General features: G+C 43.6%; 1 protein-coding gene and 1 long non-coding RNA gene across 10 annotated transcripts in view; one reads left to right on the top strand and one right to left on the bottom strand.

The window, feature by feature from the left end:
- The window catches only part of Mylk (myosin light chain kinase), a 251,216-nt gene that overhangs the window by 83,873 nt on the left and 142,049 nt on the right, over window positions 1-25,294 (top strand). For 6 of the 7 annotated variants that reach the window (XM_004873623.4, XM_087216248.1, XM_004873625.4 and 3 more), the window contains one exon: window positions 1,899-2,066. In XM_004873623.4, coding sequence (XP_004873680.2) covers window positions 1,899-2,066 — 168 coding nt within the window. Of the gene's footprint in view, window positions 1-1,324; window positions 1,544-1,898; window positions 2,067-25,294 lie in introns of those variants that run through there. The other variant, XM_021251263.2, reaches the window with a different exon arrangement.
- LOC106008551 (uncharacterized) lies at window positions 5,999-16,699 on the bottom strand. Of its 3 annotated transcripts, XR_015453056.1 has the most exons (4): window positions 15,082-16,699; window positions 14,448-14,657; window positions 8,637-14,353; window positions 5,999-8,467 (listed from the first exon to the last, which is right to left on the bottom strand). It is a non-coding gene; the product is annotated as an uncharacterized LOC106008551 (long non-coding RNA). The 3 variants fall into 3 exon arrangements; XR_015453057.1 differs by having other exon boundaries at window positions 5,999-14,353; window positions 15,152-16,694; XR_001182869.3 differs by having other exon boundaries at window positions 5,999-14,353; window positions 15,082-16,690.

The raw sequence follows: 25,294 nt of genomic DNA, 5'->3' as shown, positions 1-25,294 counted from the left end.
TTTACAACAAAGAGCTCAGGTCCTGGGAGTTGAATCCAGGATCTTCACGCTGACCTATATCTCCTTCCCTTTTTCTCCCTCTGGATAGGGTCTTAGCAAGTTGTTAAATTGCCCAGGCTAGGCCCAGACTTGCAGTCCTTCTGCCTCAGTGTCCTAGAGTACTGGAATTAAAAGCATGCACCACAATATCCAGATATAGTTACCTTTTAAGGTAAACCCTAAGGAAATCATTGGGAATTCAGGGATAAATTTTGGCACAAAAAAGACTCATGCAGAGTGTCTTCTTATAAAACATTTAGAAATTAACCAAGTAGCCAACAGCAGAGAGCTAGTCATACACCCATATGATGGAATACTTTAAATATAATTTATGGAAAGCAGCTGTAAGAATAACTGTGAGGAAAAAAGAGGAAGCATCTATATATTTTTTCTTTCCACCATGTAAAATGCACATTTTTCTATATTCATGAAAACAAAATTACATAATAGCATTTGGATGGTTTCACATATTTCTCCTTTGGGCTGTGTGGCATGGCCAAAAAGACCTCTGGGACCTGATAAATCAGGGTTCAAATCCCATGTCAGCTGTGCAGTGGGTAAGTTATTCCACCTGTTTAAGCTCAGTTTCCCCATTTGCAAAATGTTAATTATACTTTTGTGCTCCCTTTGGCAGCACATATACTAAAATGTTAATTATACTTTGGATTATTACTGTAAATAGGTGCATAAGATCTGGTGCTCTGTTGCACAGGAGGGGCTCTATAGTTAACAGAATGTACATTTCAGCATAGCTGGGAAAAGGATTTTATTACCGCAAAGAAATGATAAGTGCTTAAGATATGCTAACTACCCTGATTCAATCATAACACAATGTATACATGTACCAAAATAATCACATTGTATCCTGTAAGTTGTGCAATTATTATGTGTCAATAAAAAATTAATAAAGTAAAAAACAACAAATATGATAATGTATCATCTTCCTTATAGTGTTAGGAACACAGTGAGTATTCAATAAATGACACTTTAATATATTTTTACACACTGGTATTTTCTGGGGTTTACAATGAAATGTATGTAAACCTAAAAATTACTGAACATTCCAAAAGAATCAAACATTGCTGCAACAGGTAGCCACGTATTCTAGCTTCTTGCATCAGCCCCTTTGTTCCCATGAGCCTGCCAGCTGCATCTTGTCTGGTCCCATGTTAGTCCTGGACCAAGAGTGCAGCCTTGAGGTATTCTTGTCAGTGATGACGTCCTTTTACCTTGAATCCTTGGGCATGTGACCCTGTTGGGCCTGTTTTAAACAGATAAAATCCTTCCCTGAAGTTCTCTGACCTTTAAGCCGTTTCCACAATCTAGTTCCATTTGTTCTGTCCCTTCATTCAATCACAAACTCTCTCCTCCCTTCCCCATAACAACCTCCAGCTCCTTCCTTTCTTGCAGTATGGATGGCATTATTCTGTAGCCTGTGAACTCTGTAGTTCAACAGCTTTTACTTCCTACACAAGTGGCTCCATGTAGATGTCAATTCTGAAGGGTCAGTGACTCTTCAGTGCAGATTTGAGTGATCTGTCATTAAACCTCTGCACCATCCAGTCTCCCTTTTCTTGTTCCAGTCTCCCTTTCCTTGTTCTAGCCTCCCTTTTCTAGAAGATGGGACCAAGGATAGATGGAAGGTTCCTTACAGGGTATTGAGGAGGCAGGCATGGCCACAGGCTCTGCCTGGCCCTGGCACCTCCTGTGGAGAAGTTACTAAGCTTCTGGTGGACACCAGCCTGACGGGGCACCTGCTCCTCATCAGACCTACACCCTCAGGCTGGGCTGAGACACCTATAGGGAAGAAGTGCTGTGGTGGGCCTGATCTGACCTGGTCTCCTTTCTTCCTTTTGCAGACCATGGGGGATGTGAAGCTGATTGCCTCATCGCACGTATCCAAAACCTCCCTGAGTGTGGATCCTTCAAGCATTGGCTCCCTACCACTGATGGAGGCCCCTGCTTTCATTCTGCCCCCTCGGAACCTCTGCATCAAAGAAGGCACCACAGCCAAGTTTGAAGGGCGGGTAAGAAGTGTGGCTGGATGAGAGGCTTGCAGTATGTTGTCCATTGCTCCTTCTGGAAGCTTTTCTTCAGCAGGCCAGAAACTGTAGAAGACTTGGTCTTCTTTTGGGCCTTCATATAACTGAGTACCACTTTGCTCTGTTTCTGTAGTTTATGGTGAATTTGAGTCTGTGTTGGAGAAATCAGGAATGGAGAGGAACATAGAAGCTGGCCATCTTGAGCTATTTTGCCATTGATGTAGGTTATGTTCTGGGTACATGCTGCCGCCTCATAGAACACATGGCCTGATGGCAGAAAGAATACAGCTTGGGTTTAAATATGTGGCCCCACATCTGGACAATTGAGAACCCACTAATTTTTCTCTTGCGTTTTCCCTGGTGGGAGTATTTGTTTAGTTGACCTTGAGTAATGGGATGAGAGATTATGGGATGAGATCCTTTGTCCTATTCTTTTATGAGGCTTCCATTTCTACTTCTGCAAATGGATGTGACATGACACTTCCTTGTCACTTTGTATGAAATAGGAGAAAAGGACATCGACAAATAGCTTAGATTGTCTAATATTGTGCTCAGTGAAAAAAGAAGATTATAGGGGAATATTGGGGCTGTTTGTGGCCTTTACCAGCATGAGAACTGTTCTGTTTTTCTTACTGTGATTCACTGTAGATTAGGAATGAACCTTGGAAGCATTTTGTTGAGTGAAAGAAGCTGGTCATAAAATGACAAATACTACTTGACTTCATATACACAAATGTCGAGAATGGGAACATCTATCAAGACAGAAATGGGACAGGAAGGAGCAGGGGATGGGGCATGATGGGTAATGGGTACAGTTTCTTTTTGAGGTGAAAATTGTATGAAATTAATGTAGTAGTTGCACAACTTTACAGATATACTTATTAAACATTGAATTATACTCATTAAAAATTAAACATCAAAGAAATGCATTGGACAGCAAAGTTGATCTTATTTCCTCCTCACTATTCTGCTTCTTTCTTTTGTTCCTTTCTTTTTTGAGACAAGGTCTCACTGTGTAGCTCAGGCTGGGCTTGAATTCACTGTATAGCCCACGCTGGCCTCTAACTCAGCAATCCTCTAGCCTTGGCTTCCCAAGTGCTGGGATTAAAGGCCTGTACCACCACAGTGTTTCTGAGAGATGAGCTCCTTCCTCAATTCAGATGAACATGGAGGTAAAGAGATAGTACAGCTTCCTTACATCCAATGGTTCCCTTGCTTTCATTGCTGCCTTGGAGCTGTGTGATTTGGGACCTTTACAGAATGAGGACTGGCCCAGAAGGCAGCACACCTGAAGTCTCACACCTTCAGTGAATCTCAGGTTTCCTTATCTGAGAAAAAACAGCTGGCTGTTTCTGGTCTACAGAGTATGAGAAGAAAAGCTGATGATAAAAGGTACTTCATGAAGCCCAAAAGTGTAGCAATACAGCATTTCTCTTACTGGGTCAAAATTTACATAACATACATTTAACTGTTTTAAAGTGAACAATCAGTGTCATTGGATGCATTCACAATGTTGTATTAGTCAGATTTCTGTTACAGTAACAAAATACCTGAGATGAATCAACTTATATGGAAGAAAGGTTTGTCTTTGTTTATATTTAAAGAGGTTTCAGTCCATGATAGCTTGGGCCCACACTTTGAAAATGCAGCAAGGTAGACCATCATGGTGGGGAGCACATGGTAAAGAAAGCTGCTCATCTTATATTGACCAGGGAGCAGAAAGAGAAATGGAGTGGCTGGAGTGCCAATATCCGCTTCAAGGACAGGCTTCCAACTACTGCACTGATGGTATAAACCAAGCCAAATCTTCACAAAGAAAATGCAAGAATACTGCATTCTTCAATGCTTCAAGAATACTGCAATCAGCACTGCTACAGTTTGGGTCTTGAATGATCAAAGGGCCCTGTGTTAAGGCTGGGTTCCTAGCCCACAGCACAACTGGGATGTACTGGAACCTTTAGAAGAAGGTACCTAGACAGAAGTTAGGTGACTGGATGGAAACTCTTGTGCTTGGTGAGCCAGAGTACAGGGCTACTTTCTACTCCCCACCTGACTGGGATTAACTAGAACAGTGCCTGGCCACTGGTGCATAGTGCTGCAGAGGAGGCCTCTCCCAGGGGAATGTTCAGACATGGTTTGGCTAACTCCAGGAGTAGAAACTGTAGGAAAAAGTGCTCTGTAAATTAGTGTGCTGCAAGTGTGCATCATTTCTGCAGCAAAGAACACAAAAAGACATTTGTTTCAGGGAAGAACCATCTCCAGCAACCCAGAACGAGGAAGCTGGTTGTTTTGATACCAGAGAGGAAGGTGAACTGAGGACATTCCTGCACTGGTGCCCTCACAGGAGTAAAAACCAAGGTGCTGTTGCCACAGAGTGTCAGAGCTTTGAGCGGGAATTACTAGCTATGAAAGACTGTATCCCCAGGGTGAGTCCTCACCCTGGGTGGGTCCCTGCCAGGTGGGTCCCCGCCCTGGGCCTGGTAACCTCCACCTGCTGCCTCCTGACCCCGATCACAGCGCTGTGCCTCCCACTGGGCACACAGCCTGCTAAGACCAGAGCTTGGTCTGCACCAGGCTTGGTGTCTGTCTCAACTCCACAGGGCCTCAGCTGTCTGGGGATTGAGCTCCTGCAGCTCTTCAGAGCAAGTGTTTTAGATTTGTGCCTTCACTATTGAGTTCGGTCCCCAAGGGTCCACATTACAGCCCAGGAGGCTTCTTCTTTTCAACTATCCAAGGACCTCAGCCAGCTTCCCCTGCCCTCTCCAGAGTTGCAGTCTCTGATGAGGAGTCCCTAGGATGTGAGATCACCCCAGCGCCCACCGAGAAACACAGTGGCCACAGTGAGAGCAAGTTACACAGGTTTGCTCTCACCACCTGCAGAGCTGGTGGGTACAAGTTGGTCACTTGTACTTTTGGGTTTTATTCCTGAAAGAGATAAGCACTGCCACCACCACCCTACCTGCCCTTTCCTTCTCATATCTATTTTTGAACAAAAGACTAACTGGATCCCTTCCTCCAAAAAAGCACCTGTTCCTATCAGGAAGATGACGGTGACTTAAGCATGGCCCTCATCTCTGTGGGTCTCAGTCCCTCGAATCCTTTAGGGCTTTTTCCACTTTCTGGAAGATGCTTTGGACTGCCAGCACATGACTCACTGCCAGTCCCCCTTTCCTTGCCCTTTTCCATATTAGAGGCCACTCTAGGGGGCTTCTTTTGCAGAGTGACACATTTGAGCTGAAGTCATTGAGAAAGCTTTGGGGAAAGCTAGTTCCTTCTGTTTAAAAGGGGAAAAAATTAAAAAGATAGCATTGGTGTTTTCATATTCCACCCCTCTCCTGCTCCCTGCCTTGTGCTCAGAGAGCCATTTTTAAACCATGAGGCAAGAAGCCAGAACACTAAGGATTGGTTGGAGGCAGGAACATAGATGATCAGCCACTAAGAGACAAAATCCTGAGGCTGAAAGACTCCCTAATATTATTAGATCTTTGGCTGCAGGAAATTTTACAAAAATTATTCCTAACTGATGAACACCTCATAAGATGCAAGTGGATACAGCATCCCCTTAAGTGATGGTGTTAAATAGAGGAGAAGACACAGCACCAGGAGGAGCTAAGAAACTCTCAGAAACTACCACTTTTACTTACCATGCTGGGGCTCAGTATTCTGAACGTGGCCTTGCAAGTTAGAGCATTCTAAAAGAATTCACGCCTCCCTGACTCTGGCCATTTGGCTTGAACCAACCAGGCCTAGGGAAAGAAGCCATCCCTGTGGAGGTTTATGGTGAGCTAATGGCTTTATGGAGCAATACTATTAAATCAGGGTCACTTGACTCCGTCTGTCTTGGCTGAAGCTACTTTTTTGTCTCTGCCAGCCCAAAGCTTAAGAAGATTATATTTTCAGAAATTCATAAACTTTTGGCTCTTTATCCCATCAGTGCTGCTTTTAGACCTCAGAGCCCCTGCCTGAGCTCTGGAAACCTGTGGTCCTTCATCCAGCTGTAGTGTCTCCCACGGCAGGTGCTCTATTCCCACTGTCATCAAACTGTTCCCAATGTACTGGGCATCCGAGATCCGGGACCTTTCTGCCAGGTGGCCTAAGTACCTCCCAAGACCTGCATGGGCCTCTTCCTGTGCAAAGTCACTGTGGGGCCTGAGAGGCATGGTTAGGGGCATTTGTTTGTAGTGGGTCTCTGTGGTTTAGGAAGAACCCCCAGGCGGGAGGTGGGTAGGGTGGGACTGCACTGCTGCTATGAGTCATTGTTGGCTGAGGCTTCTGTGTGCACAGAACCAGGCCCCAGAGGCAGCAGCTGACTGAATTGCTTCTCTATGTTCTGTAGCCTGTGTGGGCAGCTACAGTGTGGATGTGCTGGTTTCTTCACCCAGGGTTCAGTATGAAAAGGGTTAGTGTTGGAAAAAAAACAAAAAACTGAAATTACTGGAGACTTCTTCCCCTTTGCCCTGGAATGCATTCTTATTTTTCTTTTTTTTCCTTTTTTGGTACTAGGCATCAAACTTGGGACCTTGCGCTTGCAAGGTAGGTGACAGAACCACTGAGCTAAATCCCTGGCCCTGTATTCTTATTTTAAAAAAAACAAAAAACAAACGTGGTGGGAGGGCCTGGCTGTGTTGCAAATCTGAGGAGCCAAAACTTTAGTGCCTTTGTGTGTGTATGTGTGGTGCTGGGAATGGAACCCAAGGCCTCACACATGCTAGGAGGCATGTGCTGTACCACTGAGAATGCACCCTCAGTGCACTTCAGTGCCTCTTGAGGTTTCGGCCAGACTGCTGGTCTCTCTGTCACTGATGGGGCCTTGGGATAAGCCTGGTCTTCTCAAGGTGTGTTCATATGTAGGGTGTGGACAGCAGGGGAAGGGAACATGAGGAGACCTGTCTGAGAAAGGTGGATGATTCCCTAGTTTCCACTTTGACTGGCAGGGGTGTGTTCCTGCTGCTCTGACAAAACACATGAGAATAATAAGTTTAAGGAGGAAAGGGGGTTTTGGCTCAGTGTTTCAGAGGTTTTAGACCCTGGACAGCTGACTCCATTGTTTCTGGGCCTGTGGTGAGGCAGGGCATCATGGCAAAAGAAAGCTGCTCATGGAGGCGGGGGCGGGAAGAGTCAGAAACAGAAGAGACAGAGAGAGAGGAAGGGGATTGGGACCATATGTAGGCCCCAAGGTCACACCCCTTGACCTGTTCCCTTTAACCAAGCTGCACCTCCTAAGTGTCTGTGACTTCCCAATAATGCCATAAGACTTTGAATCCATCGCTGGCTCTATCCACTGATGAAGTTAGTGTCCCCATGATTCAATCGCCTTCCAAAAGTCCCACCTCTGAGCATTACTGCATTGGGGACCAAATCTTCAATACATGAACCTTTCAAGGATGCTCCAGATCCAAAACATAACAAACAGTATCTTTCTCTAGTACCTGCTTCCCAGTTTGCCCTCAACTCAGAAGTGTTCAGCTGCCATGATTGGTGCCTCGAGAAATTCAAAATAAGAGTGTGACCTGCTTTTGGTCCTCAGGAGTCTCGGTGGTGTGGTTCTGGAGGAGGATGTGTGCGTATAAAACAGCAGGATGTGACCATGTATCATTAGACACTTGAATAAGTTCCATGCGTAGTTTGTATGGTAGGAATTTAGAGATTAAAGTGTGGCGTGGAGGTTCTGCCCTCTCTGTTCATCCTTCCAATTGTGCATTTACTAATCTGCAATTTGCTCTTTTTACTTCACATCATTTAGCATTCTTTCTTCACATCACTGGCTTGATCGACATAATAGATCAAATTCTGAGCTTTCTAACCTTCACTTGTTCCCTCTGAATTTCTAGAATATGCACATGACTCAGTTTTACACTGTATCAGTTTACAATTTTGTCAGTTATTGTTATCATCTTTTGCTTCCTTTATGAGAGTAGTTTTGAGTAAGATAGTCACCAGCATGTGACTATTTAAATTAAGATTAATTAAAATGAAATGAAATTGAAAATGCATTTCTTAAGCCACCCTTACCATGTTATAAGTGCTCCATAGTCACATGAGACCAATAGCTCCTGTGTTGGACAGCGCACATTATTGAACATTTCCATCACCACCAAAAATCCTTTTGGCCAGGACTGATCATACTTAATTCAGTTCTTAAGTGTTGGTTATCCACAGCTAGAAGATTCATTGAAACCAATTGTTCCATTCACAATAGAAATAAGACAGTGGATTCTTGAGAATTTACTTAGGACATAGGATTTATCTGAAGAACAATGTCATCTTTCGTTGAGACAGTATGTGTCTTTCATCTTTGGTAAAGAAAGCTAACCTCGCTTTCCCAGCAAGCTTGAATGTGCTCCCCAGATTTCCACAGCTGTCTGTTCCAGGCTGCCACGGAATTCCTAAAGCAAGAGGATGTGAAAGACGACAGGTATTGCTGAAACTGTGTAATTGTTAGCATTTGGTGGCCACTTCGAGCTCAAAATGATGTAGTAAACAGATTTACTAACTTTCTCCTTCCCAAATATGCCACTGAAATAAACAGAGAAGTTCAAATGAGAGAGTGCACACCTATCACCCCAGCTGTCCAGGGGCTGATACAAGAGGATCCCAAGTTTGAGGCCAGCCTGGGGAGCTTAGCAAGATCTTGTCTGAAAAAAAAAATAAACAGGGATGAGCGTATAACTCAGTGGTAGACCACTTGCCTATCATGCATGACACCCTAGGTTCAATTCACAGTATTAGAAAAAAAAATTCAAAGAGTAAATTCAGGACTGCACTAATAACAGAAGAGGACATTAGTGGCTGAGAGATTTTCTTGGGATTATATTGAAGGCTGTATAGCAGTGATGGTGAACCTTTTACAGCTTTTGATGATATCAAACAGCCCACTGCAGACACATGTCATCAGTTCACCACCACTGCTCTATAAGCTCTGTCCACCAGAACAGATAAGAGGGAAGGCCTTGGCAGAAGGGGAAACCATATGTTTGAAATGAAAGAATTCCAAGAGTAGAAGTAGACTGTAAGGTAGAAATCAGGGTAATTGACCATCTGTATGGATTACTATCTATATGAACAAAACTGAAGTCTTAGTGTAGCTATTGTCAGTGTCTCAAGAAAAAATCTTTCACTTTTCCATAAGGTGGAAATTATCGACCGTGCTGTCCACTCCCTTCACAGACTAACATTAAGTCAGCCTGCCCAGAGATGTGCCCCATGTGGAGCCTCTTGTTCAGGGAGACAGGACCAACCTGAGAGGCAGAAAAGCCACCATGGCTGCCTACATTGGGAAACTGGTTCTTCAGTCAGTGATTCTGAATAACTCATTCATGGCCACTAGATGTTTGAGGCCAACATGTATACAATATAATATTGCTGTCAAGAAAATTGCTCTTTTTAGGATCAACCCATAGGTATAGCTCAATAGTGTTAGTTATAGTTACAGAATAGAAAATAAATTCTTAAGCTTTGACAAGCCAAAAGTAAAGCAGTGGTGAAGGTAAAGTAAAGACTAGAAGAAAAAAGTATAGGAACACTGAAGTCCTCATCTTGTACAATAGGAAGGGAAGAGATAGCATCTAAAATGGATGGGTCAGGGCCAGGGATTTAGCTAAGTGGTGCTGTGCCTGCCTTGAAAGTGTAAGGTCCTGAGTTCGATCCCTGGTACAAAAAAAAAAAAAGGATGGGTCAGGAAACAAAGGTTTAAGTATATGACTTAAAACCCTAGTGATAGAGGTAAAAAATGGTCAACTCATTGGCCAGATTAGGTGCAGGGAGCTTTTGTATTTGGCTGGCGGTGGTCTCCAAAAGTTTGAACTAAGATGTACAAATGGGAAGCTTACAATTTATTTATGAATGTTTGTTCATAAAAATGAGATCTGGCAACATTTCCACTTTCTCAGTGGGTGGCATTCACGGGTCTTGCCCACATTGCTAATCTCCTTATTCCCAGCTACCTCCTAACACAAAGGCCAAGTGCCTGTTGCTCATTCTCTTTGCTGCTTCTCTTCCCTTCCCGTTCCAGGTGGACAGCAGAAAATGGGCAGAAACAGCCTCCAGATGTTTCTTGCCTGGATCCACTTTCTGTATTTGGGTTTCCTGCCCAAACTCTGTGGACATTTGAGTTTGTGGCCTCACCATAAATGCCCAATAAGAGATCTAAAAATCAAGACAGGTTGGAAAGAGGAGAGCAGTGTAAGCCATAGAAAATTTTCGTCATTCAGAGTGGAACGAGTGATGTCTAATTTCTTAAATTAAAAAATAGAAGCCAGGTGTGGTGGCACAGATCCCAGCACTCTGAGAGGATGAGACAGGAGGATCACAAGTTCCAGCCCCACCTGGGCAACCTAGGGACTTACCAAGGCCTGTCTTAAAAATAGATACATAAAAATTAAAAGGCTGGGATGTAGCTCTGTGTGAAGGCCTTGGGTTAAATCTCCAACTCTGAAAAAAAAAATAGATACGAAGAAGTTGAGAGTAGAATGGTGGTCACCAGAGAAAGATTAACTAAGGGTACTTAGTCACAGTTAGGAGCAGGAAATTCTGCCATATGGCAGGAAGTTCTGTAAAGCTATAAGAAAGGATTTTGAAAGTTTTCAGCATAAAAAATGATCAATGTTTGAGGAGACAGATATGTTTAATCTGACTCAAAAATTACACAATGTGTACATCTATCAAGACATTATATTGCATCCATTAATATATATAGTTTTCATATTTTTGTGTCACTTAACAGATACAGAATATTACTTAGAATTATGAAAGGGATAGAAAGAGTAAGAGAAAAAGAAACCCTTTGCCAATTTATAACCTCAGTTTTCCGCTTGTACTTTATACATATTCATATTGCTGTAATTTTTAAACAGTAGCTAGAAATTATCTTTATAATTTAAAAAGTGTAATAAAATGCATATAAAAATATTTGGTACAGCTCTCTGAGTTCAGTGTCCAGATTCTATCTGGTAAATGTTCAAAGTTGAAGAGACAATTTAAATGGAAAAAAAACAGTAGACAAAGTTTGGGCACAGAAAATATGTAACTGCATCAAAATACATTACACAACACTGCTGACAATTAAACAAGTGGAAATTAAAATCCCTTTCAAGTATTTATGTACCTGAAAGACTAGCAAAATAAAAGCTACCAAGAGCCCACTGTTGAGGCTGTGAGGAGATTAGAGGTTTCCTTTGCTGGGAGCACTAAGGATTGGTGTAGCCTTCTTGGGGCTCAGACTGGTAGGATGTCACAGGGGCAGTAAAACCATAGATATGCTGTGCACAGATTCCACTTCCGACACCAGCTTAACTCTTAAAGGACAAGGAAAAAAGATGTTCAGAGCACTTTTCATAACAGCAAAAAGGAACCAGTTTGTGCTCAGAGGAAGATCATTAAATACCCATCAATGTGGCAGATATTACATAATCGTGTACTTGGCATTTTTGATACTTCCTTTCATAAGTGGAAATGTGTGTGAATAATGTAAAGCGGAAAGGACACTGTGCACAGACTGGTAACAGCTACATAAAATCATCGACATGTTCACTGCATGAAATTTGGAAGCGTGTGAATAGCATTTTTTGTTGGAAATTCTTTAAGTGTCTACATCTTTAAAATGTCTTGGTGACAGGTTTTCTATCAGAGAAAAGAAGCTGGCGCTATCCAGATACATCTGTCTTTGCTAAGAAGGCCTGTGGGGCCCTATTGTTTTAACTGTTTCTGACTGTCCTGACTGTCTGCCTTGAAACGGAAACAAACCTGCGTGCCGCAGTGAGCCATGAGAGTCAGGCCCTGATTCAGGTGTTCTTACCCTCACAGTGCGCTCTGCTTGGCCAGGGCCAGGACACCAGGGCTGGGCATTAGTGAGGGTCTGCAGAGGCGTGGGGGACGGCACCCGAGTGAGGTCATTTGTCCCTTTTGTGCAGTTCCACAGAACTGGGTATGTTCAGACCTTACTATATGTAACCTCCTTCAAAGTTAGTAATAAAGATGCTACTTTTGGTTTTTTATAAAACTGACCACTAGTTGAGTTTCTTGTGTGCTCAAGATGCTGGGGATTCATAGAAAAAGCAAATGTGACTATCACCTTCGCTGATCTCACAACTAATGAGCTATCTACTTGGGAAACAGAAAATTAACTTTTTCCTCTTCTATGAACCTTTTTCCAGCTCGTCCATCCCCTCGTATTCTCTTCCATTGCCACATTCCAGGAGGGTTATACTCTGCACTCTACAATTTAGAATTTAATTAGATAATTAACATAATGTGCTGTGGAAAGATCTCTGGACTGAGGATCTAGTTGCTATGGAGTTGCTTTAAAACTTTAGACAGACTACTACGTCTCCTTGAACTTTAGATTCCTTCTTATAAAGTCATGGTTTGGATGACCCTTAAAAGGCCATTTGAGTTCTGAAATCCTGTGACTTAGATATTATAGTGTGTGATCTGTTTCACATACCTTATTTTTTAAAAACATACTTCACTGCCAGCTCCTACTGGGTGCCTGGCAAAGAGAGATTATTTTTTGTTCAGTTCACAGATTTTTCTAAATATTCTCTTGCCTTCTCTAAGTAATGTTCTGTATTTATTCCAGACAGATTTTGAGTGTTTGGATTTGATTCACTCAATCAATGCTTACTCTGCACTTTACCATGAACTGGAAGCTTGATGTTTAGTGCTGAAGTAGGTGAGGAGGGCAGAGTCCTCATTAGCGAGGATGTTGATTTGCAATCTATAAACCAGGTTGGGAGTTGAACCAAATAATCTAAACAGTTGTTTCCATTTTTAACATCTTATTCTCTACTCAGGGTCTGTTTGTATCTTGGTGGTAGAGTTTCCTTTATAGTTTATTCTGATTACATCTTATTTTTAATAATATGCTATACTTAGTGTAGCATCTTACAGTGTACAGACCTCTTCTAGGTTGAGAGTAGTGCATGCTAGTTGTCTCTCTTTCACTCCTCATCACTTGGAGAACATTTTGCAGAATTCGGTGAGGTGACACGTGTGCGGGGAGCACCAGGGACTCAGGACAGTGGTCTCCTGGAGAGCCAGATGAAGAATGAGACCTGACATATCTAACCACCTTTCCTGAATCAAATCTCTCCATCCATCTGCGGGTGGCAGAGGCATGAAGACTTGTGGCCTTGTGTTCCCAGGTGTTTGTCCTTCTGCACCTTCCAGGCTGACCTTTTGTGAGGTCCTTCCCAACAAGGGGCTTTAAGTGGACCAGAACCTTTCCATGCTTTTGAGTCCAGGCTTGCTGCCTGGCTTTCAGCTTTCTCAGTTATGCTAGGTCAGTTCTCTTACAAGCTTTCTACTCACTGCTTTGCTGCCCAGGCCTGTGCCATGCACCAAGGTCCCTGAGCAGGTCCTCTTAGACTTCTGTCATCTTCACTAACTGGAGTCCACACCCTAAGCATATCAGAGTACTAACCAGCTTCTTCCAAATGTCACCTCTTCCAGGGAGCCCACCCTGCTTCTCCTTGCCTGCTGTGCTGTATACCTTTGGCTTTGTGTTCTGGATGTTTAGGTACTTATCAGAAGAATGACAGCCCCTTGAGAGAAATTTCTTACTCATCTGTGGGTTCTCCAAGGCCTCTAGGATGGAGCCCCACCCATCACTGAGTGAGGATGGATTTAAATACAGTATATTAGGGTGCCGCAGTCAGCCTGGTGATGCCAAAATGCCATCCTTTCAACCGTCTTTGGCCGGGAGTCTGTTGATTTTCACAGATCTGGCTTCTCTTCACACTGCTAGAGTGATCTGGAGGGAGGGCTGGCCTGGTGGTCATGTGCCTGGGTATTGGTCTCTAGTGCACTCTGGCCTCTGGACTTGAGTTTCTTCATCTATGAAATGAGGAGGTCAAACCAGATGACTTCTGGGCCCTTTCCTGCTCCAGAACTCCATGATGTCCTAAGCACAAAATGTAAACAAGATTTTGGAGTAGGGACCTAGTTGTCCTCTTAGTGTGTTCACCAGTTGACCCCTGGTGACCTGGGATGGTTGTGGCACTCAGGGCTGACTGCACTAGGCAGTTTGCAGGTTGGTTCGCTTTGATAACATTAATCACATGCAGGACCCCTGGAATAAAAAGGTGACAGAGACCAAGATGCTGCCCTTGCATTCAGAAGATTCACATCCTGTAATCACTGAGGCTCTAGATCTGCTCCTCTCATGCCTGTGCCAGACACCCCAGCCCTGAGTGCTGGGTGCTGTGAAGGAAGGTAGGACTCATGCTCTGATGACCCCTTCAAGTGTGGTTCCTGTTCCCTGCCTCTGCTCAAACCTATGAAAAGAAATAGGTGGGGACAGTGATGGTGAATAGATACCTGTGTCCTGATAGCTGGCTGCATGACGGTGAAGCTGAGGAATGGACTTACTTGTTTGTCTCTCATTTGATAACACACCAAGTACCCAGGCAGCTCCTCTATGAAGTGCAGGTCCTTCTCACCCAAAAACCCCAGCGGGGCTGCAGACAGGATGGGATGGGGCCTTCTGGGAGCTGGAGTGAGAGGCTGTGCACCATCTCACCCTGGGAGGGAAGGCTGCCTGTGAAGTGTGAAGGACTTGGCTCATCCTAGCTCCAAACCCTGGCAAGCCAGACAGGGGAGAGAAAAATAAGCCTGGAGGAGTCTGAGCCAGGAAGGCAAGGAAAATCAAATCAAATCTGGATCCTGATTTAAAAGGCTTTAGGCTGAGGGAGCCAAGCACCTGAACATACTTTCCACAGCCTGTCATGCTGGGCTTGCATCACCCACAAGCAGTGAGGGCAAGTGGAGCCCACTGTGCCCAGTGGAATGCCCTACTCCTGGGCTGGAGGACAGGAGACCTGCCCCTACAGCACACAGGGGAAGGGACTTTCTGAACAGTCTAAGGCCAGTCAGCCCACCATGCATACAATGAACCCTGGTGTTTGATTAGTGGATTATCTGGGATGGAGCTCTTTAGTAATAAAGTCAAATTGGCCCCCACCCTCACCCCTTTCATTGAAGTTTGGGATGAAACACTATTCACCTTAGTGCCTGATTCCCAAGTGGAGGCTCTGTAGAGGGTTCATCGGGATCCACTGAACACCCAGACTTACCGAGGTGAGACCAAGGGCTCTGCTTGGAACACACTGTCCCTCGGCAGGTTACTCTATAAGCCGCTAAAGGGAGAGCCACTGGTCTCCAGAGATGGAAGCAAAGGTCACACTGCAGGTTTTAGTTGCCCAAACAAAGCACGTGGGAAGTGGCCAAGCAGTAGAAGTGGCTGGACTTCTGCTTGTTGCCTAACTTCTGAGCAGCCGTGTCATGGGAAGGGGTCAGTGTAGATGGGCTGCTCAAGTTCATGGGTGACTCATCAATTACTGATTCTTGACCCTTTTTCCCTATGTCATCCCCCTAAGGAGTCCCTCAATGAAAATCTAACACTACAGGTGTAATCTCTGTTTATGTACTGTAGGATTCGCATACAGGAGCTTGTACAAAGTAAGATTTTTGCCCTCTCAAATCAATTTTTAGCCTCCTAGGGATGATATTGCCTCCATTTAAAACTGCATCGTATAGATCAAATTCTATAACAATTTTCTATTGCAGTGGAGGTGGGGGACCAGCAAAGAGGGAAAATATGGAAATAATAAACCTGGGATAAGAATAGCAGCAGAAATGAGTACTCACCAATTCTGAACAGCTGGTAGAGGTGGGCTACGAATTTGACTATAAATTTTGTAAAAATCTTTTTGTCCTTATAAAATAAACCCACTGGTTCAGAGATGTAATTACAAAACACAACAGAAGATGCCTGTACCTGAGGATACAGGCATCAGCAAGGGAAGCATCTGGATTTTAAGGGCAGTGAGGGCTACTTGTGCCGAGAATGGAGGAGCCTAGCTCTGCCACAGTTTTCTGCTCTGCCATTCTCTCCTCTCTTGAGCTCAGGCCACCACATTGCCTGTCTGCCCTTGTTCCTAAACTATCTCAGGCCCTTTTATCTGACTTCACCTTGTCTCTCTCGAAGCCTCTGATCTCTGCTGCCTTTACCTGTGCTCCTCGGACCTTTTGTTGCACCATCCAGCTGAGGGTCAGGCCTCCCGAAAGATGCAGGATGAAAGAGGAGTGGAGGGCAGGACCCAAGCATGCAGAGTGTGGTTAAATACCTCTGGAAAGCCCGCTTCACCTTGACTTCTTCTTCAGGGACCAGTGGTCAGCCCTGTGCTTGTGAACAAGCACTGGGAGAGCTCAGCTGATCTTAAGAGTCAGGCCAGGAAACCAAGCACCTCTGTGCAGCGGGGTCCTGGGTAGAGGAGGAAGAGCACAGGTGTTGCAGCCAGGATGTCTGGGCTGGGGTTTCTTCTTTTTCCCTTTGCTAACCCCCACAGTTGAAAGAGGAATAATCCTTCCTACCTCACTGCATTGTTGGAGGGTTGATGCAATCCCAGGTGTGTGCCGGTGTGTAGCAATTACCTAATAAGGCAGAGAATGTTATCCTGCAGTAGTCTCCGTTGTCTGTGGGAAATTCATTCCAAGACTACCAGTGCATGCCTTAAACCACAGTAGTACTGAACCCTCTGTGTGTGATGCTTTTTCCTGTACCTGCATACATGTGATAACATTTAGAAGATTAACTACAACAATAATAAAATAGAACAATTATACATAACATACTGTACAATAACATACTGTAATAAAAGTTATTTAAAATTTTTGAATGGTTTATTTCTGGGATTATCCATTTAATATTTTTGGACAGCTGTTGACTGTGGGTAACTGAAACCATGGAAAACAAAACTTAAAATAAGGGGGAACTACTGTGGAAATATGAGCCCTCTATAGCACCCCTCTAACAAGCTTGCTTCAAGAATGTTTTAAAGTAAAAGTGCAACATGCTATTTACAAATACTTTGGAGAGCAAAAGTAGCAAGAAGATAGTTACATTGTGTTTTGATGGTTTTGGCTTGTATTCCTGAGCTGGGGATTTCTTTTGTTTTCATTGCAGGGATAGCTATGGTAGTATTTATAGGGGAAGGGAGGCTTACACGGAGATCACAGGCTTGGAGTCACCCTTGACTTTTAATTCAGTCCCATCTTCGATTGGCTGTGACTTTGGGTAATTCCCCAGTTACTCTCTAGGTCAATTTCCTGTCTGTGAAGCAGAATAATAACACTACCCATCTTATGGCATTATTTAAATGAAATACAGAATCTAGGCTACACGTGTATATAATAAGTGCTTAGTAGCTTTTAATAATAAATAAAATCTTTTGTACTGTTTTTTATCCTACTTTTTTTTTTAATCCTACTTTTTTCACCTGCCATGTCAGTAATTTTTCAAAGCACTCTGTCGATGTAATTTTAATGGTTAACAGTCCATTAAATTTGATATGCTACCATTTACCAAATCATTCTTCTGTTGGTAGTTATTTAGGTGGTTTCCAGTATTTTCTTTTATAAATTAAATTTGGGTGAACATCTTTGTATGTGAAGCTTTTAGTGCCATATTTAATACAATTTCCTGGGGATTGACAGTTGGCAGTGAAGAGATTAATGTGACAAAAGATTTGAACATTTTTCAGCTGGAGTGCTCTCCGCAGGGCTCATCTTGGGCCTGCACTGTCAGAAAGGGATAAGACATAGCACCAATTTTCATGGCCCATCTCCTCCCTGATCTGTGAGATTCCAGCTCCCTCCATCAATTTGTAGCAACTCCACCAGCCTCTTTCAGCCTCACCTCCTGGGCTGCTTCTTGCCTGGGTCAGCCAAGCTGCTCTCTGAGCTGTGATTCCTCTGTAGACTTCACTGCATCTGCCCTTCATCTGGCTTCTGCCTTCTGGTTCCAGAAAGAGTCCAGCAGGTGCCTGGAAGGCAGGAGGGTGGAGCAGGAAGCCAGAGAGTCGTCAGAGCCTGGGCCCCTTAGTGGGTCTGATGTAGTGGCAGGGGTGGGGAGAAGCAACATCGGGTTTGGAGGTCAGACACTCTGTCCTGAGTGTCTGAGGGCATCAGAAAGCCTCAGATAGCCAGGGTCAGGATGCTGATGTGCCTAAGCTGGTGCCTGGTACACAGTCGGTGATTAGGGTATACACTCAAGGTGGGAAGGGGAAGAGGCCTGATACCAGGGCACCAGGAGATCTGCAACTAAGGAGGACCATCTTCTTCCTAGAGGTTCATTGACCTTGACCCACACAGAATGGGATAGACCACCTAGCTTCAAGTGCACAGACACCTCCAGCCACACAGGATCGGGGATTGGACTTCTCAGTAGACTCTGTTCCTCTTTCACTCTTCTCTACATATCATGGCCCTGATCCACACTGTTACTCATTTTAATCTTTCCATTAGAACCCTATCTTGACTCAGAGTATAATTTGTCAATTTGCCCCACCGAGTCCCAGATGAGGAGCTCTCAGGATGAATACTGTCTCCTCCAACAAGAAGGGGCTCCCCAAGGCACAGACTGAAAAAGGTGATGAGTACAGTCAGCCCCTGCACCTGCTGGTTCCACAGCTCCACATCTCTGGAGTCAACCAACTGCAGATTGAAAGTATTGGGAAGAAAACTGCATTTTTCCTGGACAAGTACAGAATTTCTTGCTTGTTATTATTCTCTAGTCAATAATGTAACCACTATTTACACTGCATTTGCATTAGACTAGGTAGGCAGTATAAGTTCGCTAGAGATAATTTCATTCCGTTTGGTTTAAAGGACTTGATCATCCACAGAGTTTGGTATCCATGGGGGTCACAGAACCAATTCCCATGGATACTGAAGGACATTTGTACTGGACAGGGTCCTAAGAGGCACTAAGTGATGCAGCCTGACTGAAGTATAATAATGTATGTGCATGCCTGTATTTTCTCTGAACTTGGATTTGTTTTCTGGGACTTAGCATTTTAATCTGCCTTCTCCATCCTCACCTTTAGAGTAGGATGGTAGATGGAGATGGAGAGTAGCCCTTACTCCTCTCTGTAGCAGGTGAGAGTGCTCTGTAAGCCTTTGTCCACTGAATGAACATAGCCAGATCCTATGCTCTCTGGTCAGTACATAAAATACAATAAAATATGCAACAGAACTTAAGGCAGGAAACATTCAGAAGACCTCATGAGGAAGTGGCATCCATCTAGGCTTTTCTAGGAGTCATTAATTTGTTCAATTACAAAACAAAGGTGTTGTGCTTAACAGTGTGCCTTCAGAATATCCCCTGGGGGCACTGGTGAAACACCTCACCAACAGCCCAAGTGCTGGTGCAGCTTTTTGACTCTGGAGCTGCCTTGTGTAATCCTATTTGACTTCCCTGGAAGGTGGTGGGCCTCTGTGGAGCAACCTGAATTTGGGGTCAAGTCTCTTAACTTTGAGCTTCATTTTCCTTTCCTGTAACATTAGCATATTGACGCTGACCTGACAGGCTATTGAAGGATGAAACAAAATGATGTGCATAATATTTCTTTGAGTCTGGAGGCCAAACCTCTCACCCCTCCATCCTCATGTGGCAGGAGGAGGACCCATGCCCCTGTGGTCTCCCCTGACCCCATGACAGCTGGTAACCCCAGCCTGACCTGTTGCTGGGCTGCTTAGGAGGAAAGCTGGGAAGTGACAGGAAAAATGTTTCTTGTGCAGTTCATGAGTTAAGAGAATAGTATTACTTAATTGTGGGTTTGATGGAAAACATTATGTGAGGTTGGTTCAGATCTTTCCCCAGATCTGCCAGCAACCTCAGAAGTGGAGCCTTATTGAAAACAGCTGGGGAGAAGGCTGGCGCCCCGCCGTCCGTCCTTGCTTTTCTATGCCCCAGAGCAGTCGAAGGGTGGACTCAGCTCAGTCCCAAGACTCCTCCAGAGGCCCTGGCAGCCTCTACTGGGGACAGGCAGTGGCTATGCCCAGCTTCAGACTCCTTCTCAGAGGCTGAAACCAGTTGAACCTGAGGGGGGATTTGGCCAGGTCACCACCTACTATTTCTTACAGGGCACAAAGCTAGCCTCTCACTTGATCCTTGCAGGATGAGTGCACCAAGGCAAGGTTCTAGGGGTAGGGGTCCCTAGATGGGTGGACACTGATGGGTGGACTGCATTATCCTTGGAGTCTTCTCAGCTGTCTTGTGAGGATGGCATCCGAGTCCAGTGCTTACATGCACCCTCCAAAACCTCACTGTCCTCTGTAGAGACCCCCCACTTCGCTGGCACACAACCAGTCACCAGCCAGGCCCAGGTCAGCTGGATTTTCCTAGGGACAGGCATGATGTTCCACTCCTTTAGTCTTTCTTTCAGAAGGGGCATTTATTCATGACCAGTCTATTTTTTAGTAAGATAAGTTTTAAGCTTTTTTTTAGCCATTCATAAAGTAAAATATGTTTATTATAAAACAATTTTTCAAATCACAGAAATTATAGAAAAGAAATAATCTTATCACCCAGAGATGGCAGGTTTTTACAGATTGATAGATTTCCTTTTTTAGTTTTTATTTTTATTAGTCCATGTTTGCAGTACATAATGATTACATTCATAGGGAGCTGGTACATGTTCATTACACATCTTAATTAATTTTTCTTTCCCTTCCTCTCCCCTCACTCCCCACTCCCTCCATCTCTTGACTCTCCTCCCCTTTGCAAAAGATCTAGCTCTCTGTTTCCTATTATCTATCTTTTATTTTGCTCTTTAATTTATTTATACTTTGGTTTTCTCATATAAGAGAAACTCTGCAATATTTAAGCTTGTGTGTCTGATTTCACTTAACATTATGGCCTGAGGGTGCATCCATTTTCCTATGAATGACTCAAACTTATCCTTCTTTATAGCAGAGTAGCACTCCATTGTGTATAAATACCATATTTTATTTATCCATTCATCTGTTGATAGACATAGTCTGCTTCCAAGATTTAGCTGTTATGAATTGTGCTGCTATAAACATGGGTATGCATGTATCACTGTGGTATGATATCCTTGAGTCTTTTGGGAAGATACCTAGAAGAGGAATAGCTAGGTCAAATGCAATTTCTATTTTAGTTTTTTTTAGGAATCTCCATACTGATTTCTATAGTGGTTGTACTAGTTTACATTTCCACCAACAATGTAGAAGGGTTTTAGAGACTTCCTTTTAATCTTTTTGTTCATTATAGGAATAAAGTATATGATTATTAAAAGTCTATTTATGGATATTAAGTAATTATAGTTTCATAAGTTGCCTTTTTGTATTACTTAACACTCACGTTATTTAAAATTCTTAAGATAATTTTAATAGCACTATAATATTTGCCTTATTATGGTACTCTATTTTAAGTTGACTATGTTTCTGACATTTAGATTTGTAATATTTAATCCTTTAAATAAATTAAAACAAACTTAAATCCATCATCATGGACATCATTTCTAAGAGAAATATTAGAAATAGAATCACTGAATCTTACTAAATTGTTTTGTTTTTGTTTTATGGTGCTGAGATTGAAGCCAGGGCCTTGCTGGGCCATGCTGGGCAAGTACTCTCTACAAGTGAGCTTTGCCTCAGCCGCTTACTAAGTCTTTTGATAGCTATTTCCAAGTTGTTAAGACTGCCCTGTAAGGTCAACATTACTAATTTTGTAGGAAAGGAAAATAAAGTTCAGATTATTATCCTCATTTCAGCAATGTTTAAGAATTTAATTTTCCCCAAACTCTTATAGGCACTAGTTATCCTTTACTGGTCTTGGAAATAAGAATTGGGAAACCTCGCCAGGGATTTAGTTCAGTGGTTTCGTCGCCTGCTTCGCAAGTGCATGGACCCGAGTTCAATCCCAGGTACAAAAAAAAAAAAAAAAAAATTGGGAAACCCAACTAGGCCAATCAAAGAGAAACAGAAAATATACATAAAAGTGAAAAATGGACCTGGAGTTGAGAGACATGAGATATTTATATTCGACTCTGATAAGACATTTTAAAACCTCAAAAGATGTCAATGTTTTCTAAGAAAATAAGATATCCTAAAATTGACTAAAAATAAAATTGAAACCTGAAAAGGTCATAACAGTTGAAGAAAAAGTTCAGGTGCCTTATAGCTTTGTGGCTGAGTTCATTAAAGCCTTCCTCTCAATCTCTGTGTTTTAGCACAAAGGTTATTTGTAGTACTAATGGGATAGTTCTTTCATATTCTGTCTCACTTTTATGCATTTGATCTTGTTAACTTCCTGGACCATTAGGATTCGGATTATGAGGCATCTAGAGAGTGTGAAGGTTTCCTGTGGCAACTGTCCAGCCAGCCTGGCCCTCCAGCCTCCTGTGAACATCCTGGGGATGCTCTCTGTTTATTCAGGCACTTTGTCCTGCCTTGTCTGAGCCTAAATCTGTATTCCTGGATTTTTCAGCCTATTCATCCCTGTCTGGCTTCTGGCACTGTACTGCAAGACTTTTGTACAACAGCTTGCCATATCCTTGAAGGCAGTTATGCGCACCTTCTTGTACGTCTTATTCCAGGCTAAATATACCAACTTTTATCAACTAGTCTTAGTGTTCATCCAGTAAATACCTGTTGAGCACAGGCAGGGTATCAGCTGGACAGTGGACATTGTCCTCCCCTCCAGACCATACATAAGCCCCTCGTCCACACTTCGTTAGCCATGGGCTGTGCACCTGGAAGCAGCTGTCAGCAGTGTGTGCAAGTGCCGCTGCCTGCACCTCATCTGGCCCCTGTGCTCTGTTAACACAGCTTAGATTAAAAATATTCAGAACACTCCTGCTTGGCTCCTTTCACTGCTGAGTTGCCCACCCATCCCAGGCGTCTAGTTGATGATTTAGAACCTTCACAAGACTTGTTCTCCCCTAATCTCTCATTTGGACATTTGTTCTTTTAGAACATGGGTTCTGACAGCCATCACATTATGCTTTCGATATTGACACGAACTGTAGTTCTCATGAGCGACCTTGCAGCCTTCATTCAAGGAATAAATAAGTTATAAGTAAATTCATATTAAATTTAGGTTAATAAAAATATTGAGTGGGAAAGAAATACAGAATCCTGGAACCTACCAGAAAAACCATGTCATTAATTTAAATGTGTTTATTGATACCTGGGATGGTGAGATGCACCTGTAGTCCCAATTATTCAAGAGGCTGAGGGAGAAAAATGGCTTGAGTCCAGGAATTCAAGGGCAGCCTGGGAAACATAGAAAGAACCTTAAAAAGGAAAAAAAAATGATCATCTATTATATGCCAGGTATTGTGTTGGAAATTGGTGGTTCATTGGTGAGCCAAACTATTGTAGTTCTTTCCACAAGCCATTAAGCCTAGTGCTATGAGACAGACAAAAGTTAACTGCATTTGGATGAGTTATCAACCATGATGAGGCCCAGTGAAGGGACAACACAGGACAACAAGAACATCACAGAGTGACCTGGTTTGGGAAGTCAACAAAGGTGTCTTGGAAATGATGCCTAAGCTGGTACATAGCGATCAGAGGGACAGACATAATTAGCCATCCACTCAGTTCAGCCTAAGCTTTAGTGGACCTTCTGGGCATAAAGAGAACTTCAAAATAGGTGCCAATCAAGACCCTTCTCTGGAATAACTCTGTAGTAAGCTGTGGCAAATATATCTGGAGTAAACAAAAGCAGAACCTGTGTGGCTGGTAGACTTGCTGTCCCCTCAGATGGTCATGTGCTACTCTGACTTAAAATATTCTCAAGTTTCCAGTAAAGTCTTCCAAATATCCTTGGAGTTCCAGTATTTTGATGTTAAAACTTTTATAACGCCAACTCCTTCTTGCACCTGGAGGCTGCCCATAAATCTCTCGTAAGATAATGTGTCCTGATTTTTTTAAGGAAAACATGCTCTTATGCTTGCTATAGGTAGAAGGAAATATTTAAGCAGTTTGTGCTGTGATCAGATCAGTGTCCCCTGGTTCTCAAAACATGGTCACTTTAGAGATTAATGAGGTGAGGAGAATCCAGGGGGGCTGGAGAATTGGAATCTGTGTAGGAGTGGGCCTGGAGCAGCAGGGAAAGGTGAGGTCCCTGACATCGTGGAGTTGCTGCTTGCTCTGGTCCACTAGTGTGCATGTTTCTAGGATGTCTGCCCTGTTCCCCTAATGGTGTGAGGTGAACATGTTTCATAAGGAATTAGGAGGAGAAATCTGATGTATGGCACATCAAGAGACAAACAGAAATAGAAGTATAATTTTTGTCAGGTAGTTCCTTTAGAAATGGCTTGCCAATTAAAAGTATTCTTTCTTGCCTCAGACAAAAAATTGGACGAGACAAACCAAAAATGGTGCCAAGTTTTTATTTCAAAAGTGAGGGGTAAAGGGTAAGGGAAGAACTAGCTCTGTAGAGTGAACTTGGGCCAAACAAGAAGAAAAGATAAAAGCAAGAAATAAAAGTACACTCTTGTCCAGAAGACACAGAGTGAGCTACTGTGAGGCATCACAACAGCAGGCTCCTTGTGGAATATCGTGTCTCCACATCTCAGTGGAGCTCATGAAAAGTTCCACAAACGGGGACTTATTTGACACTGTCCTGTGATCTTGTAATTGATAGGTCCCGCTTATTTCCCCAGCCAACTTTACCACACCCTACCTCCTATATCCCAGTTACCCCTTTTGCCGCAGGGTGGTAACCAAGAATTGACTGCGTTGGTGCTTTGCCCTGGCTGCAGGATATTTTTCAGTCATATAACTACATACAACCACATACATAGGTTACATACACACAAAGTACCTGAGAGTTCTATCCCTGGGTACCCTGTCCCCAGGTACGTTTACAGAGAGAGGCCTGCTGTGGTCTAAGGGGCTGCAGCAGCAGGGGCTGCAGCAACAGTGGCTGAGGCCCCTCAGTGGTATAAGGGTCTTTGGCTTCAAAGGGGCTGGGTGACTCAGCAAGATCAGGATTGGCCCTGGTTCCCCTCAGGAGACCAGTGAAGCAGTCAGAGCTGAGAATTCTGACTATTGTCATCTGTAGCGGGGGACTGCACATCCTCTTCAGTGAGGTAGACCCTACAGAGGCAGCCATATCTGCTCAAAAGAAGCAGAGAGCCAAGGCAGCATTTTTTTTCCTTTTCTCCCTCTTCAGCAAAAGGGAAAAATAGCAGCTTTGGCAAGGGGACCCAGGGTCAGACGCAGCTGCAAAGTGTCAGAAATTGGCTTTGAAATAGGCCCTGCCCTTGGGACTGGGGCCTCAGCCTGGTTCCCCTTGGCTTTGAGGCAAGAACCCCTTCCCTGCTGAGGCCAAAGCAGCCCAGGTCAGTGAAGGGCTGCTAGGGAAGGTGTTCTGGGAGGCAGGAGTTTGTCATCATTCC

The sequence above is a fragment of the Heterocephalus glaber genome, unplaced genomic scaffold (assembly GCF_053883595.1).
Source record: "Heterocephalus glaber isolate CG9 unplaced genomic scaffold, H.glaber_assembly_v1.0 deba00000122, whole genome shotgun sequence".
Taxonomy (NCBI): Eukaryota; Metazoa; Chordata; class Mammalia; order Rodentia; family Bathyergidae; genus Heterocephalus; species Heterocephalus glaber.
Note: the sequence above shows the minus strand (reverse complement) of the source record. Positions and strands in the feature narration are given on the sequence as shown.